The 21,806-nt window shown below is 44.6% G+C and overlaps 1 protein-coding gene across 2 annotated transcripts in view; it reads left to right on the forward strand.

Annotated features, from left to right (window-relative positions):
• Nucleotides 1–16,278, forward strand: part of TDRD5 (tudor domain containing 5) — a 47,783-nt gene extending 31,505 nt beyond the window's left edge. Inside the window, exons 13-16 of one of the 2 annotated variants that reach the window (XM_019530925.1) lie at nt 506–556; nt 1,676–1,885; nt 13,645–13,861; nt 14,855–16,278. In XM_019530925.1, coding sequence (XP_019386470.1) covers nt 506–556; nt 1,676–1,885; nt 13,645–13,861; nt 14,855–15,111 — 735 coding nt within the window. In that variant the 3' untranslated portion in view covers nt 15,112–16,278. The remainder of the gene's footprint in view (nt 1–505; nt 557–1,675; nt 1,886–13,644; nt 13,862–14,854) is intronic. The other variant, XM_019530926.1, reaches the window with a different exon arrangement.
• The last annotated feature ends 5,528 nt before the right edge of the window (nt 16,279–21,806 follow it).

Here is a 21,806-nt window from a genome sequence, read left to right on the forward strand (position 1 = left end):
CGTTTTCACATCTTTACACCCTGGCAATGCACTACCTCACCATTCCAGTGAACTCGATGGACTCTGACCATGCCATCTCAGTGTATGGACGAAGTGTTCACCCTACAAAGATGGAGATCAGGGGATTAAGCCTGCGGAAGCCATTAATTGATGCATTATTAAGCAAGTGACAGTTTGGGGCCATCTGACAATCTGGAGGGAGGGGTGGGACTACCAGGGCCCCTCAGCCAATTAGAGGCATGGGGGGGAGCTGTGTTCAGCCCACAAAAATGGCAGTCCTCTGTCCAGTCTGTGGTCTGCCTATAAAATATGCTGGCAGTCACCTCAAGTTGAGTAGACCCTTAGTTATGAGTTAGTTCTTGATATACCAAGTACATCTCTTTGCATGGGTTTTATATATCAAAAAATATATATTATATTACAAAAAATATAATAGAGCTTTACAATTGGGGTAAAAAAGAATATGTATGCAGAAAGCTGAAATCAAGTTGTTGTATCTTTCTAGGGATCTCAGGGTGACCAGAAAGAAACAGAGTTGTTGCAATCTGTAGCAAAGGTACCAAAAGACGCCTCCTTATTGAATACTCTCCATTCATGATTGAAAAGTTTATCTTAACATTTATGTAGAAAGGTATTACAAAAGAAACAGTAGTGCCAGTGACACATTTCAGACTTCTGGGCCATCTTGTTGAACTATTGTTAGTGGGGGGAAAAAATAACTTTTTATTAAAAATAGGTTATATTTGGTTTTAGAAATCTAGCATTCATATGTGTGTCTTTGAGGCTGAAACATCCTTGCTGTTTATGTTCATGAAATGCTGCCAGTTACGGATGATCCAATTAACTTTCTTTAAGTTAATCTTATTTGCAGTGATAGGTAAAAATGCATTAGTAAACCAATAACTCTAGAAAGGAAACATTAGAACCAGGGGTGAGGCAGGGGAAAGAGAGACCAGTTAATTTGGAATTCATTCAAATTTTTATCAGGAACATAGTGTGGTGGTAGTTGTTTTCACTTGCAGAGCTGTGTGTAAAACAAAGTCATGAAGATAATATATTTTTCTGGCCTCGTCTGGGAGACTAGATGTCATGAGATATTGGGAAGGAGAAAAGATGGTGAAAACAAGTGGACGTTTGAGTACAGTTTATTGATTTTTTTTTTTTTTTAAAATAGCAAATAAATATGAACTCATTAGGATACATTTTATTTAAATACAAGCAAAAGTAATTAGTGAAGCAGAATGTTCCAAGAGACCAGCTTCTGAATATAAGTGTTTTAAATCTGACTGCATAAAAGAGAAATCTGTGCAACATGAAAGTTATCAAATATCTCATGCATGTTGGAACTTCCTGTTTTTATATTGATTGGTGCTACAGCACTGTTACTGGTGTGCAATATGTAAAAAGGCTTCAAATGTAGAAGTGCAGTATTTTTTGGTCTGTTTCAGTAATTATCACAAGCTTACTGAACCTTTTTCTGTGGGCGAAATAAAAGGGGACTACAGTTCCTTAGAAAACAACATGAATATGGATATAGACAAGGATAAAATAATTCCCCTCTGCCCTTTATTAATTTGTTTCCATGTTCTTCACAGAATAGAAGTATATATAGAATATCAAGTTCAGATAGCTGTTTTCTTCTTCAGAGTTTTGTTTCTTTTAAAAAATTTTCCAGGATGTTGGTAATTTTCCTCCAGAATTGCCTTACCTAGAGCCAGTCACTGTGTGTACGGACATCTGGGATGAGAATTGGTTGCCTCTGCAAACCCCGAACAAGCAGACTAACATGGGCCCTGATACAGTGGATACTGTGGTATATTCCAGCCAGATTCCCAGCAATGAAGAACAGGATCAGATCCAGGAAAGCAAAGAGCTGCTTACACAGGTTACTTTTTGGGGAGGGAGGGAGATGGAAAAATGCATGATGGTGACACTTTCTCAATGGGTTCTAAAAATACTGTGCTTGAGGTACAGTTGCCTGTATGTGCTGGTTCCATGGAGAAATCTGGGAAGAACTCTAAAGGTATTAGTGGTAAGTGTTTCTCCATAAACTGGTTAGATGAATGACAAAGGCTGTGTAAATAATTTAAGTTAGTGATGGCTAATTTGGGCACTCTGGGGGCCAGCAGAAAATTATGTCATGCTGTAAATTCCCTAGGGTTTTGTTCAGTCTAATTTCAAAGACCTCATCACTTCTCTAAGGAGGTTATTCTGCAATCTAATACATCTCACTAATGAGAAGATTTTTCTTTAGTCAATTTATTCACATTATGTTTACCTTACCTATGCACTCATTTGAAATATCCCATATGCTTCCTTTTCCTTGCTGGTTCTTCCAGTTGTTAGTGACAATTTAATTATAAAGCAGTTCAGAATATTTTACCTAAAAACAATTAGAGGTGTGTTGATACTTTGGTCCGATATCGGATCAGCACTGATATAAAGAAAATTGAATGTATTGGAAATCGGCCTGATGTGGCTGATAATTTGGCCTGTTAAGTGCACATCTGCAGCACAGCATGTAGGCAGCAAGGAGCGCAACCTGGCAGCTTGGAGAGCTGCGTGCAGTTGGTAAGTCTGGTGTGGTGAGTGGGGGAGGGTGGAGGGGCAGATCAAGACCCCTGCAGTGAGGGAGGAGTGGGGCTGGGGCAAGCACTGTCCAGCTGGGGCAGGGTGGCTTCTGCCTTTGCATGCACCCTGGGAGGGGACTGGGGGGGTAAGGGGAAGGCCTGTGCTCCCAGATCTGTGTGGGGCATGTGCAGCAGCTTTAGGATGGGGCTGGGACTGTGCCAGGCTCTTCCCAGCTCTTGGAGGGGGGGAGGGTTGCGGGGTGGATGGCAATGGTGCTGGGAGGAGGGCTACAGGGAATTTTGGGGCCCTGCAGCCTCCCTGTAACTCTCTCTCCCAGCGCCACTGCCACCCATCCCAAGTGCAGCCTGGTGCAGCTGCAGCCCATGCCACCTGCACCCTGTGCAGATCCAGGGCATGTGCCTCCCCCCGTGCTCTCCTGGGGTGTGCACAGTGACAGAAGTCGCCCTCCCCCCCACACCTCCTGGACAAGCCGCAATTCCATCCTCCACCCGCCCTGGCTGGACAGTGCTTATCCCACTCCCTCCCTCACCACAGGGGCCTTGATCTGCTCTCCTCCTCCCCTCCCCTCCTCTCCCCTTCCTTCCCCTTCTACCACAACAGACTTACCAGTTGCATGCGTGCTGTATCATAAATTGGATTAGTATTGGCCAGTATGCCTCCTTAGAAATTGGCTATCGGTATCAACTCCCACAATCTATTGGCGTACCCCTAAAAAAAGAAAAAAAAAAAAAATTGTTCATCTAAGAAATGAAATATTTCTTGTTTTCTAGATGAGTGACTTATGTCTTATATGACTTATTTTCCTGGATACATTTTAAGGAAAGTAATTCCATTTTTGTTTAAAAGAATTAACAGATAGTTTTCTTGGTTTTCCTGGGAGCAGAAGGACTGGCCAACATGTGATTTACTAGATTAGGACAATTTTATGCCCGTGACTGTGAAACTCCAGAGTTGAGACCATAGTTAGCTTCCAGCTCAGAAGCCTAATTTATTTTCAGTGCCCCAACCAACATCCCCCACAAAACAAATTTTCTGGGCCCCCTCTCATCCTTAGCATGTGAAAGGCTTTTAAAGAAATCAGTAGAAGAGTTTTATGGCATTCTCAGTTTTCTCTCTTTCACTTCTGAAAAAGTGGTGATGTGGGTAAGCCTGGACGAGAGGGTGGGTGGGTAGGAACTATCTTGGGGCACTGAGACAAAAAGGTATCTTGGGCCTGGGTGGGGAATAGGGATAGGCAGATCTGGAGTGGGCAAAGGGAAGGCATTCTATTAATATAAAAACAAAAAAGCTTAATATTATGTTACAAATACATGTGTAAGATTTTTAAAGGAGTTTTTCACAAGAACAAGTCTCCCTCTCCCTCTCCACCATCAGTGACCCTCTTCCTCCTCCCTCTTACTCCCCAACATCTTACCTATGTACTGTTGCCCCCAGGCTTCCTTTTACTAGAGACTCCCAAGTATTGACATGGCCCCTTGTCCGATTTAGTATCAAGTGAACTTTATCAGTAAACCCTAGGCTTATTACAAGCTTATTATCCTTGTAATACAACCTGGCAGGCAGTTCCTTTAGGTGTTACAACAGCACCTCTTGGTGGTACCGGCCTCACATCGTCTGCTGGGTGTGTGGGATGTTAGTTTCTAGATTCCTTGTTACTCAAAGCAACAATTCCAAGGTTGCTTCTGTCTCCCCAGAATGGCAACACAGAGCACACACTGTCTCTTTGTTTGTCCACTACTTTCTCATCTCAAACTTTTCAATCCTCAAATTTGTTATCTCATCTTTTTAGATAAGGTACTCCAATCGTATTCCGTTTTCGGTTTCCTTTTCTTTTAGGGAAACTACTGTACCTGGTTAGCCCACCGTACCAATCGTAGCTCTCACTTTTCCCAGTGCTTTATGAGGCACTCTGTACAATTTAATTGCTTAGGTCCAGGAAGGCCAAAAGTTACGCTAAGAGCCTGAGCATAACTCAGTTTGCCCGTTACATGTACAGTTTTCCTAAAGCATGTTCCATACACATCTTGCACCCACCTGCTGGAGTCTGCAGGAGATGATGTCCCACTTCGATCTTCTAAGATCTGAGAAGTGGCAGCTTTCCAGAACCTGTTTTTAACTTGTTTTGCTTGTTTATAAATTTTTGTTTGATATTTAGACAAGGGAGGGGTTTAGGTTCCTTCTGTTAAGGAACCTAACAGATTGTGCCCCTTCAGTGACGTGCTATGCTTTAAAGCTAACCTGGGTGTAGACACAATCTTAATTTAACTGGCATGGCTACCAGAAGTAGTGAAGCTGCGGCAGCCTAGACATCAGCCTAGACTATACAAACCTGCCTGAGGATCCTGGGCAATTATTAGGATAGCTAGTCCATGTTGAAGTCTGTGCTAGTTTATCTTCACTGTTGCTGTCTATCCTACCTCAGTTAACATTAGTGTTGGATGCCTGCCTGTGCTATAGTCACAGTTCTGGTGTCAGTGTATAGATGTAGCCTTAGTTGCAGTTTCTCTTCCTTCCACACAAACTATATGGGGACTTGTAGCAGGGCTATTGAGTTGCCTGCTACTGAAGATAGGGAATGGCTTAGCTGCCAGTTATTAAGGCAGCAGGTGCTAGTTGTTGGGAGCTGATTAGATCAGCTGACCGCCAGGGGGAAAGGCTTGGCCTTCATAAGCAGGGAAGGCTGAGGCCAGAAACAGTTCCCCGCTGGCAGCCGCAGGAGTAGGAGCTCTGCGGGTGAGCTGAGCTGAGCAGCCCGAGTCAGTGGTTGCAGCCTGACCACTCTGACCGGCTGCAGTGATGCAGGGGTAGAGAGAACCCTGATGGAGGTACGAGAGGAAGCCAGCATTGAGTGGAGTTGGCATTATGAGCTCGGGGCTTATGATGCATTATAGCCGGCTGGCTTCTAGTTTTGTGGAGTTGTGAGTATTACACCGGAGGACTGGGCGAGGCTGTAGGGGTGGAAGAGGCCTCAGCAGGAGCTCCCCAGTAAGGTGGGGGAGTTTCTGGCACCACGGAGGGTGCCGCGTTGTGGGGTTGTCCCGACCCCAGCCCACTGGGGCGACTTCGGGAGGAGTCTAGGAGAGGCGGAAGCCCAGTAGGGCACGGACCCAGGAAGGTGGGTCTAAGCAGTGGGGGAGTCCCGCCCCCAGCCCAGTGTGGGCATTACCAGGACAGGCCCCAATTGGGAAGAGCCCCAGTGGGGTGTAGGCCCGAGTCGGGCATAGACAGGCCCGAGTGCGGGCGGGGAGTGCAAGAGGTGCAACCAAGGGCCCCAATGGGGGCATACAAGGCCCGAATGCAGGCAGTGGAGCGCAAGGAGCGTGAGCAAGGGCCCAGTGGGGGCATAGAAGGCCCGAGTGTGGGCAACGGAGCTTGAGAGGCGACCACAGGACTCTTCTTAGCTTATCTGCCCTCTTAAGAATGGCACTTTTCTGCCTGTGAAGAGACATTGGATAATATGTTATCACTTTTGGATCATGCAAATACCACAGTAGTTCAAATATCGGAATCTTCAGTGCAGAAGACTGTGAAAAAAATCCTGGAACCCATTGCAGGGTTGAAGGTAAATGCCTGCTGTCTGGCTTATTGTGCTGGGATGTTCTGGTTTTTATATTTATTTCAATGTTCCTAAAAACGTATTTTATGGTTTTTAGGCTCTGTAAAATCTTGGTTTTTGTTAAACTGAAATACTTGGCCAAATTAGACACAACAATATTGACGTCCAACTGCAGACCTATCTAGGTTCTTATTTTGGTGCTTGTCATCACTGAATACCTCTGAAGTTCAGTCTGTTATACGTGAGCACATCCATGCAGCAAAATAAAGATGAAAGCATAGCACAAGCTAGCATATCTCCACTAGCTAAATCTAAATTTCCTTGAGTACTGATACTAGACTTTAACCAGTATGGGCTTTAATGCATGCTAACAGCCAGCAAACTTAACCAAGACCCCCAGTGAGTTTGTATGCTAGTTATCAGCTTGCATTAAAGCCAGCATTATCATGTTTTCACGGCTGTTGTTACCCTTGCTACTTAGAGTATGCTCACTTGTGCTATACCCACACCTTCAATTTGCAGTGCAGGCATAATTCAATGTAGAGAGAGACAGAATGTTAATGTTTTACCTTTATCCAAGATGTTTGTGTTGGACTTCCATCTTGCTGATGCTTTGGTATGGTTGGCAGACTTTGCTAATAGAAGGTCCAATGTGGGATCTTGTAAGTCAGGGATAAGTGGTTGCATATAAGAATGGGTGCGCTGACAGAACTCTGTAGGGAAGTGTATGCATTGGATTGCCATCAATAATGGTGATCACATTACCCTAACAAAGGGTGGGTAATCGAGGGAAACCCCCCCTCCCCCCCAAAAGTAATTCTGTTGTACATGCAGGTATGTGTCCAGACTCAGCAGTTCAGTATTAATGTGTTGATTGGGTCTGGTTGTGAAGAATGCTTGTCAGTGTCCAGAGAACTAGCCTGTTTATCAGTGCTGCCCTTGCATGAGTTCTGTGATTAGCTCTGTTGCAGATGGGCACCCTGACAAGTCTGCTTCATGCAATGTCACACTATGGGCCTGATCTTCCATTGTAGGATTATAGCAAGGTAGAGCTGAAAGGGATCTCACATGGTCATTTAGTACGTCCCCCTGCTCAAGGCAGAATCATCCCTAACTAAACCATCCTGGCCAAGTGTCCGTTTAACATGGTCTTGAAAACTTCCGTGGTTGGAGATGCCACAATGTCTTTAGGTAACTTATTCCAAATAGGGTCATGGAAATGAATTTAACAGTTGATTGCTAGAGAGGGAGAATTCTCTATATTAACAGCCGGTGTCTGTGGCTCAGGGGGTAGAAGCCCTTAAATTTTAGTGTGATCTTCCATCTTACTGCTGAATAAATTTGAGGCTTGAGGCTAGGAGTCATAATTGTCATCCACATTCTCTGAATTCGAGGATGGTCTTTACCACAGCTCATTAATGGGTCTTGAGATGACTTAAGAGTCCAGTTCTTGAGAGACAGATCCATCTGCAGAAGTTGCAGAACTTTCTGCAGGGGAGAGTAGGCTTCAGGCTGGGTTTCCTCTGCTGTCTTCTCTGCTTTGAGGGAAAGATGCTTTACCTTGAAACAGGCTGTCATTTGCTTGAGGTTTCAGTACCACTGAAGTCAGTCACCAATTAGCTTCTCCCAAGTCTTGATGTTGGTATTCGTTTCTTTGAGGTATGCTTTCCATGCATTCTTGTAGTGTTTCCTCTGGCCACTGTGAAATCTCAGCCATTGCTAAGGTGGGAGTAGAACACTTGTTTTGGGAGTTGAGTCAGGCATCCGGCACACAATGTGAAGTTGATGCTTGAGGATCACAGGCTCAAAGTTGGTAACATTGGCTTCAGCAAGGATACTGGCATTTGTGTGGTAATCTTCCCATTTGATGTGGAGGATTTTCCAGAGGCATCACTGGTGATATGTTTCCAGGTTCTTGAGATGATGACAGTAGGTCACCCACATTTCACATCCATAGAGGAGAGTTGGGATGATGACTGTATAGTAGGCCTGGATCTTAGTGTCTTTCTGTAGACTGTGATGAGTAAAGAAAGCCACACTGGAGCAATGTTCCAAAGGAGGCACTTACGCACCATCTCCTGTGCTGGATCTCTTCATCAGTGTTAACTCTCTGTGAGAGGTGGCTACCAAGCTAGGGGAAGTGCTTGACTACCTCCAGAGTCTTTCCCTCAGTGGTAATTTGGGGGAGGAGGGGTCACATTCATGGCCTATGGCAGGCTGATAGAACACTTTAGTCTTCTCAATGTTGAGAGAGAGGCCCAAAGCTCAGTAGGCCTTTCCAGAAAGAACTAGCGCTGCCTAGAGATTTTCTTCAGCATGTGCAAGGATGGCATATTGAAGGTCAAGGATGGTTGTTTCACATACTTTGGTTTTTAAGTGAAAACGACCCAGATTGAAGAGCCTTCCATCCATTTGGTACTCAGTGTCAATTCCAGAAGGAAGGTAGTCCTTAATGAGGACAAGGATGATTGTCAGAAAAATGGAAACTGGAATTGTGGTAATAACACATCCTTGTTTGACCCCATTTTGGACAAATGGATTTGTCTCCAATCCACTACACAGAACGGTTGTAGTCATCTGGCCGTGGAGGAGCTTCAGGACCTCCAAATCTGGCCAGTACTTTCTATAATGTTTCATGATTGATGGACTCAAAGGCCTTAGTAAGGTCAACGAAGGCCAAAAACAGGTCCTGGTGTTGTTCCTGACACTCTTCTTATCTCTGGCAGGCAACAAAGAAGATGTCAACTGCCCCATGGGATGTTTGAAACCACACTAAGATTGTGGCAGGACTTACTCAGCAAGAGGTAGAAGATGGTTCAGGAGGATGTCGGAAAGGACTTTCCCTGCTGTGGAAAGAAGGAGGGCCATACCTTGATAGTTCTCACAGGGCGAGGGATCCCCTTTCAGGGTGTTGGGTGATGGACTCAGTGGTGGTATCTACCACATTTGACTCTCAGTTCAGGAGTGCATCAGAGTGTTCTTTCCATCTCGTTTGGATAGATTAATTGTCTTTGAGGAGTGTTGAGCCATCCTGTGATCACAGAAAAGCAGGACTATAGGAATTTGGGTAGTAGATAGCTTTCATTGCTTGGGAAAAGCCATGCACATCATGTTTGTCAGCATAGAGCTGGATCTCTTTGATTTTTATCCTGCCACAACTCATTTTTTGATTTCCCAGATCCTCCTTTGATCTTCAGGTTTGAGGAGCTAATACATCTCTTTCTTCTGCTGAGTTGATGTGTTATCTTGCCAAGCAAAATGAGCCCTTCTCTTTGATTGAGGAGGGCTTGGATCTTGGTATCACTCTCATCAAACCAGTCTTGGTGTCAGTGGGTGGTATAGCCAGTGGATTCAGCACAGGCCATATTGATGATGGTTTTAAACCCCTTTCAGATTTCCTCTGTGTTGCCTGCATTTGTAGATGGGGCAGACAGCTTTTCATAGAGACACCGTTGGAGATTCTTACAAAACTTTGGGTCTTAAAAGAGATTTGGTGTGGAGAGTCCTTTGCATTGCTTTTGATTTGTTTTCAGTGTTTCAGAGCAAGATGTTGATCTGTCACATAGTCATCAGTTCCTCTCATGGCTCATGTAATATGGACATCCATGCAATGACAAGCTTATTTAACAAAGTCAAGGAGGTGCCAGTGCTTAGAGTTAGTGTGTCTCCAGATGGTCTTGTATTTGTCACTCTGTCTGAAGATGTTGTTTGTGATGCCAAGACCATGTTCCACACATTTGCTCAGGAAGAGGATGCTGTTTGAGTTGGCTTTCCCTACTCCTTCCTTTCCAACGGTGCCACTGCAGAGTTCCAGGTCATATCCGACTCTGGCATTGAAGTCAGCAAAGAGAATAGTCTTGTTCTCCTTGCAGATATGTCAGTATGTGGGCAAGGTTGGAGCAGAACTATTCTGTGACATCATCATCAGGCAATGCAGCTTACATGCTGAGGACAGTAGCGTAATAATTGTTGCTGAGTTTAAGGTGGAGGGTTGTAAGTCATTTATTAATGCTCACAAGGAGCTCTAAGTTAACTAATAAGCTGTTTCTTGATGATGAAACTGATGCTGTGAATGTGTCTTTTCTTGGCTGGTTTTCCTTTCCAGAAGAAAGTGTAGCCTCTACCTACTTCCCTCTTCTGGTCATCTTCTCTGTCTTAGAGCTGCAGTGTTGATGTTGTATCTTGCTAGTTGCCTGGAGATGATGGCAGTTCTTCTGTCTGGCCATTCATTGTTTTGGTTATCCATCAAAGTGTGAATGCTCCATGTTGCAAAAATCATTGTCATCTTATGATGTTTTCAACTGCAGAGAGAGTGAACCTGCTGGACACAGTTGTCTAGACAGGAGCAGATAAGACTGCCTAGGCTTAGGACACTTTTTCTAGCCTCTTCTCTGTGTGGGGGTAGCAGAGGGAATCCTGACTAGGACTGCTTAGTCATGGTAGCAGCTTCTGAATTGCACCACTTTCTCATCTCAGGTGCAAGATAGGCATCAGGCTATCATTGCCTGTATGCAGTATTCTGGCTGGAGACTGGCAGATTCACTATTCCTGTCTCTGTCATCACTGATACATTATAACAGGAATTATTGGAGGTTGATACAGGAGAGCGTGTTGTTTCCTGTGGTAGAAGCCTGAATGTGACTGTCAGAGATCGTCGTCCCCAGTGGATCTAACAGATGCCGCCTGCCAGTTGCCTAGGGTGTCATCAGCTATAATTGGGGTCTTACATGCGTACGTTTCGCCTGCCACGACTTGATCTTAATGGAGTTGGTTCAGATGCCTTCATGTGTAGTCCAATTATGAGTCTCCCCGGCGTCTTGTGAGGTCCCGAGTTTCTGAGGGCTCCGCCACCCCTATACCCTCGCCTGTTCCACTGGGTGGTGGCCAGCCAGTTGGTCTGGCCACATATCCTTAGTTCCTCCCAGACAATTCACAAAAGAAAGGTCAATCAAAACAAACACAACACCCAAGAAGGTTTCCCTGATCGGTGTAGCTGCTCCGTCTGTCTGCAGCCTTCCAACTCGAGCTTGACCTTCAAGGGGTCAAGCACCCCTTTGTTGGCTCTCGGAGAGCCCTCTTGTAGGACTTGACAAGATTCCTTTTTAACAATTTAAGTTCACTACTGAACTGTGCCCCATTACAGGGACTATGGTACCCAAAGTCAATAGTGCCCCTCAGCCAGCTCCCAGCCAGTAAATAAACAGTTCTACTCCTGGCAGGGGCCAGTAAACTGGGTTCCCAAACCCCTGTGGGGTTTTGCTCTCTGCCAGAGGCTCCTACCAGCGTTCCATGTCGCATTCAGCGTTCCCTTCAGTGTGCGCCGGCCTGCTCCACCTCCTCCTCCTCCTCTTTCCGGTTCTGCGTTGCTGCTGCTTTCCGATCCCAGCGTCTTCTTTATACTGGCGGGGAAGATATCGGCCCCTCCCTTCCCAACACACCTGGGTAAGGGGAATTTCTGCCAGGCTCCTTGGGGCTGCGGGCCTGGGGCCGCTGACCCCCTGCTTAGCCCGGGAGCCTTGGAGCCTGCTGGCTCCTTCTCTCTCTCACAGTGACCTTAACATGAGAATGCTGGTGCATGGAGACAGCAATCCCATGATTTTGACAAGGTGGAGATCTGGGCCCTGTGGCAATGGAGACAACAGGAGACCTCCATCTTGCTGCAACGTTCTTCTCTCTTTACAGCTGTTAAGATCCTTACATTTTCTTCTACCTGATCTGCCATTGAGAACTTAGGGTTGGACTGTGGTTTGTTTGGAACCTCCTCTCAGGACTGTTTGCCCTGAGTGACCCTGCCAGGAGTGTGATACTCTGGGTGACAGCTCTGAAGATCACTGGGATGTGCAAGTCTCTCCACCACTACAAGGTCTAAGAGGAGACAAAGAGGAGGAGTCATAATGGTGAGCCTAGGAAGGATTTTTTATCAAGCTCACTTTGGGCACGATGACCACTGCTATTGACATTGGTAGCTGGAGGACAATAAATACAGTCTGAGTAATAGTGCTAGTATGCCATTTCTCTACAAATGCAGGGCTACATATCAAAGTTCCAGTGCTGAAGGTCAAGAATTATGAAATGTACGTGGAACTACAATTAGTCTTCCCTTGTTATTAAGCAGGGAAGAAGAGAAGGGATGGAGACAGAAGAGGATGGCTCGTGGATGTTGGATTTGTCATCTTCTAGCTCAAATATGCTTATTTCAACATTAAACAAGTGATAAATCAGTAAACCACACATAGGAATTTCCTGCTGGGATCAAAACAGTCTGGTAGAAGTTACATTCTGACCTTGAGCATTTATTGGTTGGTTTATACCCTGAAGCCTTGATGGTTTCTGGCCCATACCTATTTTTGTGCTATCTCATTTAACTGTAGAATAGTTTCATTGTTGACTATTAATATGGAATCCCCTTTTTTTTTTTTTTTTTTGACTCCTTCTAATCTCCTGGCTTTAATGAAATTTTGGTGGTCCTAAATTCTACGGATGAATTATGTATAAGTAGCATTTTCTGTTATCAGTTTTCATTACTTGTCTTTCTAGTTTTTGTATTAGGCAAAAGAAATGCCTGTCATACCTCATCTGTTATGCATTATTCTGTATACTTCTGTTGTCTCTTCTGTAGACTTAATAGCCTTAGTGTCTTTGGTCTCTGCTTGTGCCACTTTTTCTATTCTGGTAACTTCTTCCTTCACCTGTCTTTGGATCTCTCTTATTTCTTCTCTTCCTCTTTTGTGACATTGTCAAGAAGTCAATGCAGGTTGCCCTCAGTGTCAGTGCCATTAAGATAGTTTCATGATTGTTAATCCTATTTTTATTGCCCCTAATGTTTGATTTGCTGCTTTTGCTGCTGCAATGGATGGAGCTACTGGCATCAGTGTGCTGCTCACATCTCTTCTTAGTGGTTGCTTAATTTGGACCCAGTTGCATTAGAGTAGTTCTCCATGTTCTTTCAAAATGTGCTTTACCTTGCATTTGTCAACACTGAATTTAATTGGCCTTTAAACTACTCGGTCATCTAACTTCTGTCCGTCTTCAAGAGATCCATGGTCTCCAGTTTTGACCAACGTAAATAATTTTCTGTTATCTACAACTTTCAGTCATTTGATCCTTCACTATTTACAAGAAGTTGAGCAGCCTACTTAATCTCAGTTCAAATTCCCTTGCTTGTACTTGCTGCCTTTTGTTAGCTCTCTCTTGGGCCTCTGTCAACTTCGGAGTGATTATGGTCACACAACATTTTGTTGATATTTTGCAAAGAGATGAGCAGGGATAGTAGTTTGTAAGTTTTAGTAAGCAACTGTCCACCCTGGAACCTGTGGAGGAGAGGCTGTCTTCTGTTTTATGGAGGAGATGCTGTCATAATTTTGTTTGCTCAAAAAAATAAATCCAGGTGCTAGAAATCCAGTTATGCCTAAGCACTTAAATATATTTATCAGGGTAGCTGCTGAATTGTGCATGCATTAATCCTTATTTCTCTTCTGTTCTATATTTGATTGCAGACACCAGACTCTCTTGGAGAGTCTTCAGATCCTGCTAGTTTATCCAAGTCACAGGAAGAATTTTATATTTCCCTAATCCATTCCCAGCAGCCAGCAGAACCAAGTCAAGCTGAGTTTGGTTGGAATGAAGTACTTCCTGACAGTGCCCAGTGTCTTACAGCAGCACCTGCCTCCGCTTCATGTACAGCAGTGCCCTTATCTCTGGACAAACTCAATGGTATGGATGGATTTATTGAGTAGATTTTAGTACATCTGATTACTAGAAGTACATTAACATACGTATCCCACTGCACAGTTTGAATCCTGGCCCTAGTGCCCTAGATACTTTTGTTAATGTTAATATAGATCCTGATGCTGTACCTAAAACCTGTTACAGCTGGAGGCCAGACTCCTGAAATTTGTTTACTGGTGTGTTCTCCTGTTGCACTGAATGTGTGAGAACTTGAATCTTTCCATCTCTGCAATGGACAGATGATAATTTGTAACTGTGGGTTGATGCTGTATTTCTGGCTTGGCCTCTTACACAATGAAGTGCACTCATAAGTATCTAAATAAGGATGAATTGAACTGCAGTGTATTATGTGATATTGCCTTGCCTCTTTTGGATATTTAATGTTTCTTCTGTTGCCTTTATCCAGTTGTTTCCCAAAATGCTTTCCTCATGCATTAGTGTATATTTTTTTTAACACTGGGAAATCCTAAGACCATTGAAATTAAGGGTAACTGAAGCCTTTTTACCTTGCAAAGCTCCATGCAAGTTTCTGTCTTATCTTTTATTGAATGAGAATGGATGGATTTTATTTTCACAACACCTCCGTGTGGCATCTCCATTTTGTAGGGTAAACTAGTTACACAGCATGTTTGGAACTATTGGGAGTCAAAGCCTCCCACATGTAAGCTTTTGCCCGATGCACTAGACCAGGGGTTGGCACCCTGTGGGCTATGAAGAGGTCCAGGGTAGCCCACAAAGGTGTGAGCTACCACAGAGGATTGGTGGCATGGAGCTGCACTGTGCTCCCCATCCCCTCTGTGGCATTCCTCTCCACTGTGGAGCCTGCTGCTCTGTTGTGTCTATGCTTGCCCTCAATGCAGAGGGGTTGGGGATCAGTGGTGAGGGTAAGTGCAGGCATCTGGCTGCTTGCAGGGGTGGGGGTAAAGGGGAACCCACAATGCAGGACTGCCTGTGCCTTGTATCTCATTCCCAATACAGATGAAGTCATTTCAGAGGGAGTGAAGAATGAGGACCTCTCTGGGACCCAGACTTTCACATTGTGCAGCAAGACCAGCCTCCCTGATCAAGGGACTGTGGAGCAGAACCCCCCATTCTTAGCTGCTGAGCTCCAGGCTTTCCAGAAGCTCTACATTCCTCGTAGCTTGCCCACTGCAGTACTGGGAGCTGCCGCACGCCTAGCCACCTCCAGTGGCCATTTCTGCTGGTTTCCTGGCCTGAGAAAGATGGATGAGTGAAGCAAGGGGTGAAATCCCAGCTGGATTGCTTCCAATTGCTATTTTACAGCATCAGACAAGTAGCAGAAATTAAACAGAGGATTTCTGGGTGGGAGATGCGGTTATGCTCTTGGACCATAAGGTTTCCATCCTCCTAATAACTTAAGGCGTATCTGCATTGTCTCTCTGCTGTGCCAGGTACCACCATCAAGAAGTTCATCCCACCCACACATATATGCCAGCAACCACACCCAGATGGCACTGGATGTGTGTCTGGTGCTGCTCTGAGGCCACTACATTGCTTGATTTTATTTATTTATTTATTTATTTATTTTTATTTTTTGGAGTTGGCATGTGTGGAGCAGGAGCAAGCAGGTCAGGTGGGCTTCTTGGTAGGCATGGAATGGAGGCAGTTTAAAATAGATGCTTAGAATCTATATCTCTATTTGCCGGCCTGTATATAAGCGACAAATGTTATTGTTGTTTTCAGTGTGGTGGGTTTTTCTGCTGTTGTACTTATGTTAGTTATTCTTTTTAATGAAAAGTTTAAACATTGTCTTGTCTGAGTGTCACCTTATATTGTGTGAATATTTAGGTTCCTGAGAGGTGAGAAACAGAAACCTGAGTCATATTAAGCAACCCTTATTTGGAAAGAGCTCAGCTAAAATCCCCTCTGAATCCACTTGCTTCCAAACCATGAGTCCTAAATAGAAGGCATTTCTAGTGCTCCATGATTTGTTAGTAACGCTGACCACCTTGAGGCTTTTGCCATTTTGTGAGGATTTTTTTATTTAAATCTAAATCCAGGGGATTAACCCAAACACCCCCCTTCATCTGGTTTCTCCTCCATGCTGCAGCTATGTAATGTAGAAACACAACTAAAAATGGCATCATCTTGCATACTAGATCTGCTTGGGTATATTCGACTAGTATCTGGTGACATCCGTAAAAATATTACTGTTCTTTTTATGTCTGCTGACACCCTGAGGAGGGAGGCAGAGCGTGCTGAATTCTCTTTAGTCTTGCAAGCAGTTCTGTTTGTTGGTTGCACGAAGTGCCTCTCAGTTGTCAATCTCCAAATATGGTGTTAGGGGTTGAGTTTGACTGGGCATGTCCGAGCTTCTTACTGTTGCTGCTGATTCAGAGAGAAAGAACCTAGCTTGATTCTCTGCTGTCTAGTTAAGTTAACAAAATAAATAAAATTACCCATTTGAACAAGTATGCACCTTTTTTTTTAACTAGGAATCAAAGGGCAAGTTTGTACCCCTGCAGTGCCACTTTTAGGGACATGGCAGATTAGAACCACAATGTAAGGATAACACTCAATATCTTTGCTTACACAAAGACAAAATGCTGCTTTCAAATGAGGTAGATGAGTTGAAAATTCACTTGATTCCAGTGCTGATAGAGTTCAACAGCTTGAGCTCAATTGAAACAGGTTGTTTGAACGTAGGGTCCTGCCAAGGGACAAACTGTAAGGAGGGACCTACCTAATTCACAGTGGCTGCCCGCTGATTTTGTGGGCAGAACATGGGGCCCAGATGTCATTTTGTGGGTGGAGCACAGCAGGCCCTATCGCATCTCTGGCTGAGGGGCCCTGGTGGCCCTATCTTTTGCCACTGATTGGCTGCAAGGGACACTGATCATGTGACCCCACCCCTCACTGTTGATTGGCTGAAGGGGCTGCCCATCATGCAGCCCTGCCCCTTAGCAGAGATGGGTGGAGGAGCGAGGCCTTGTGACAGGCAGCCCTCACAGCCAATCAGTATTGGGTGAGGGGCAGTGGTGGCAGCCCTTTGAGCAGGCTGTCCTCCCCCATTCCCTGCCTGGGCGCTGCAGTGCCCTAAGGGAGCCAGCATTTTATTTTCTGTATTCTACCCCCCCACCCCGATTTTCATGGGTATTGGCTGGATTTCATGGAATCTTGAAAATCACAAATTCAGTAGGTCCCTAACTGTAAGTAGTTATGGTTTATCCAATAAATGGAATCAACAAGGCCATTTACTATGGACTGAGACTGTTCTCTTTACCACATTTTAAAACTATTTAAAGAACTTTGAAAAATTTGGAAATAAGACTTTTTGCTCTATGTGTTTGCTGAATCAAATCTGCCGGTTGTCGTAATAGCTTATTACATGCCCTAACTCTGAAGACCTGAGTGCACAGTCCTCCTGGCTCCTGCATCAGCAGCATGATGGTGATGGAGTGAGGCTGTAAAGGAGCCAGCCAGGCAGCTAGCTGTATTCTTGATTTGTTTTCATTTTGTTTTTTAATGACTGGTGTCTACTAGGACACTTGAGCCAAACAATGTTAATGTAGCAGTTTTTCATCGTCATTGGATTAGACATTTTTTGTTGTTCCTGTTTACTGTGTACCAGTTCAGCCTGTGAAATGACTAACTTGTGTTGGGCTCCAGTAGTTTTAGTGGGCAGCAAAAAAATAAGCAGGAGCAAGGAATGAAATTTTCCATTTAATTCAGGCAGCCTGAAAGTTGGCTGGCAGAAATACCAAGTCCACCTTGATTTACAGAAGCATAAGTAGTGTGGCCTTTATATATGGAGTGTTCTTAATCCAGATTCCAGCACAAGAAAGAGCTTGGAGTGCCACCAGGGTGCTGGCTCTGTACATTGTAGTGCATTTGCTGAAGTCTGTGTAGAAGAAATTAAATCACAGAGCATGTTAAAAAAGGCCAACTTCCCTGGTCATTTTGGGAGATGATGATCGCCAGTGTTGAAATGGTACCAGGTAATAGCACAGCAAGAAAAGAAATATTTCATGTTGGACAGTAAAACTATATTAAAACAGCCCTGCTCATTTTTTTCATAATACATTTTTATTAGACCAATTGTATAGTTGGGAGAGATGTTAAACAAACTTTTTGGCGTAACATTCACTTCCTTGGGTGACCTGAGGAAGACCAATCTTAAATCTTAATTTTTCGTGAAAGGAATTCTCTTAAACAAGCTCATTGAGAGCACCAGGCAGTGGCCAACTGGCTAGTAACCAGACTCAGTTTAAACATGTAAGTTGTATGTAAAAGGTTTTCTACCCTTTTGAGTCCCATGAGCTCTGACTTGGCTGGGATTTAAAGCTGAAACAGTGCCCATTTTGGTTTCCGCGTATGCATGAATCTAACCCTAGGGAAAAATGTTTTTCTTTCCCTTGCCTATTTCAAGAGAGAAATATGCCAGATTTTTCCTAATGGAAATACACTTCCTAATGAAAATGTAATTTGCATCTGGAGAAAGAAATGCTATGTGCTAAAAGAAAAACTGAAATTAAATGTAGAATTATCAGTTCTCAGGTCTCAAAGACAGCATCTGACCTGAAGGTAATTCTCATAGCTGGAGGAGTCTATCTGATTTCTGGTTCAAGATGGAGTAACCAGGGACCTCCATACTTTTACAGTAGGTTTTCTAGAGCTAGATACACACCACTTTGTAGCTTGGAGCGTTGTTGTGAAAACATGCCTCAGTGTGTCCTTCCCATTGTGCTCCACCATGTCCTGTAAACCATTGTAGTGAGGGTGGCAGCATAGGGCCACCATAGACAGTTCTGTTGCTCTTCCATAGCCTTTCACAGCTTTATAATGGCTGTTTGACGCAAGTGAGTCCCTATACAGAGATCAGAGAGATTAATTTGGACCCTGTCTCCTTCTGTTTCTCATACACTAGTTTCTTTTACAGTTAGATCCTTCTGCTTCCTCTTTCCTTTCCTGGGGAAAAAGTAGCTTGCTGCTAATGGAGTAAATGGGATGTAGGGCAGCCATAAAACTGGGGCAGGCGGACCTGATCTGTCAGCCACAATCATAGAGGGCTTGTTTGTTTTCTTAGCAGCTCTGAATGCATTTGGGACAGAAATGGCCAGCTGGTCTGTCTCTGGAAGCGCGCATTTCATTAGCTGTTTGCTCTTTGTAATTAAGTTACTGACCTGCTGATTCAGCTGCGTTGGTGCAGACTTCGTGAGCAAAGCCTATCATCTGGGCTCAGCTGTGTGTAGGCTCTCCTGTGGCGTTCTAGAAAGTGGGGACTGACCTAAGAGGCTGTGTATTTTTAACAACAAGTTATTGTGTGCTTTAGCTTGTTAAACTAGTATGTGACACTTTTTGCTTCCCCCATCACTACTGCTTTTCATAATAACCCTGTACAAAACAGCTCCTTCCCAACTGCTGAATTCCTTCCTGCCTTCTTGCCAAGAGACCCATCCACGCTTTCATCTGCAAAACACTGCTGCCATCTCCCCTTCTTCCCAGCACCCCCAGGTTCCCTAGCTCCTCCAACATCCTTAGCCTTCCTGCTACCTCATCAGTGACACTACCCCCTTCATTATGATTTCTTATATTTCTACTGCAACAATGCCTGTGGACCAGGACTCCAATGTATCAGGTGTCATACAGAAGGATCAAAAAAGCTAGGTCCTGCCTCAGTTATTTTTTACTCTGAAGTATCAGACAAGAGACAGCAGGTGGATGCAGAGGGTCCAGGAAGTGCAAGAAGTTAATATGCTACCAGGTTTAATTCATTGCTTCCTGCCAAGCTGCCCCAAGAATCCCATGAGGCTGCCAATGCCCTTTACCCTCCTAGCTACCTGATCTGCATGCTACACCTTAACAAGCGTCCCAACTTTCCAACTCAGCTCCTGCATGTTAACATCCACTTGGCAGTTACAATAGACCCATTCCATCTAGGCACCAGTTTGAGATGAGCTTCTCTCAGACCCTTCCTGTCTACGTCCTGTTAAACCTGGGCAGAGTCTGCATACCCTTTTATAGGACAGGAGTTGTCTGTGGATCTTTTAGTGTTGCTCATCCTACTGAAGTCACCACCCTGTAGCTTCCTCTAATGGAACCCAGCCTATACAGCATCTACAAGGGTGACAGTGCTGGTGAATCGCGCTGGGCTTTTATTTATGGTGCCTTTGTGCCAACCTTAGGCTCTGTCAACTTAGGTTTCAAAATAAAGCTGCCTTTGTCCTTTTTTGCTAGGATGACACATTCTCTGTGCTTCTTGTGTCCATCCCAACACAGTACATGTTCTTGTCCCAAATGAAGAATTTGCAGAAGGCAAGTCAGATTGTTGTTGACATTCATTTACATTTATGGTGTGTCTAGCTTAGAAAAATGGCCCACCAGTTCTTGAGTGGCTCTGCTGACAATACAGCTGGAATTGGCTTTCTAGTAAGGTCATTTTCACATGTTGGCCTTATTTGTGCTACAGTTGCTTAGTTGACAGCTCACCTAGTCTTTACTGGATGCACATGAATGCCTTTGGCCATCACCCCCTTTGGAAAGGCTGTGGTGCAGGTTCTTGCCAGGACTGGAGCTTCATCTTCTCCAGATGTTGGCGTTCACATAGTTGATGAGTTAGATACACCTTTGCTCTATGAGGTGTTGCTGTCTGCCTCACACTCTTGGAACAAGCAAGTGCCCTGGCATCTCTGCTGGAGGAATTCACATGGCAGAGGTCTTGGAGGCCACTACAGCAACCTAAAGGGACCATAAGTGGATTGGAACTGCAGCCTGGAGAAGCTAAGATTTAAACCTGGAGAAAATCCTGGGGCAGCAAAATGCAGTTGGAACAATAAATGAGGAGGCCCTCAAATAGTTTGTCCCCTAGAACTGCCCAGCCAGTCACCTTCTGTTATGTCCTCAAGTTGACTTGTTAAGATATATGAAAAACAGAGGCAGGAAGAGCAAATGTAGCAGGGCAGCAGAGATCCTTGCTGGAACTTGTTGTTCCAGCTCCTTTCTGTTTGTGTAAATTGTTAATTAGCTCTGGGAACAGCCATTCCATTTACTACCAGAGGTTTGCGTGGGAGCTGCACAAGGACAAGCTGCTGCTTTGAGGGTGGGGAGATGGTCTGAGAGTGCTTGGCTTGCAGCCAGGCTGGTTCCCCAGCTGCATTTCTGTCTCTGTGGGAGCTGTCTGTGTATCTTCTCTAAGGGAAGAGCACGAGTTTATGCCTATTTGATGGGTGGTACAAGTGTTCTTGCTAGTCCAATTTAAAGCCTTGTGGTTTGTATGCTGGCAGGGTTATACCATACCTTAGTCACAGCCTGAGAAATTTTTGGTCTTCATAAGAAATTGCTTTATTTGCCTGTATAGGCAGTCAAATCTCTCCATTGTTTGGGCCCTTGGCCTTGCTAAGGCCACTGAAGCTGCACAGCTGCTTATTGTTACTAGATGGCACTCAAGGACAGGACACCGGTACAGCAGGCCTCCTGTGTGTGTTGTTTCCTGTACAGCATTTTCTATCTGTAGACCTCAAAGTACTGCACACAGCAGGTCACTATCAGAGAGTATTAGCACTTCAGCATATTACAAAGGAGCCAAAACCCTCCAGTTCTAGTGTGTTTTCCCAGGTGTGAAAGCAGTTTCCAAGGGAGAAGTTAGGACCAGCACCATAATGTCTTGTTTTGGCAAAGCAGTCCTGTATCCAAGGCTGGCACTACACTTCATTACAGATTCTCTGCTGCTTCTATACTGGGCCACCCCAGAGGTCTTGTATGGACCTCTTCTTGTAGGGCTGCTTGTACAGGTGTTCCCAGTGCTGTGACAGAGGGAGGAAGATACCCATAGCTATTGAGATGGAGAACGTAGTGATCCATGTGTGGATATTGGGTAGTTTTCTGCGAGGTAAGCCTTCAGCTGTGGCCTCTAGGCCATTTACCCATGGTATTAGTAGTCTAGCTGCTATTTCCTTCAAGAACTTTATCT

The sequence above is a fragment of the Crocodylus porosus genome, unplaced genomic scaffold (genome assembly GCF_001723895.1).
Source record: "Crocodylus porosus isolate Cpor-Errol unplaced genomic scaffold, CroPor_comp1, whole genome shotgun sequence".
Lineage (NCBI taxonomy): Eukaryota > Metazoa > Chordata > Crocodylia > Crocodylidae > Crocodylus > Crocodylus porosus.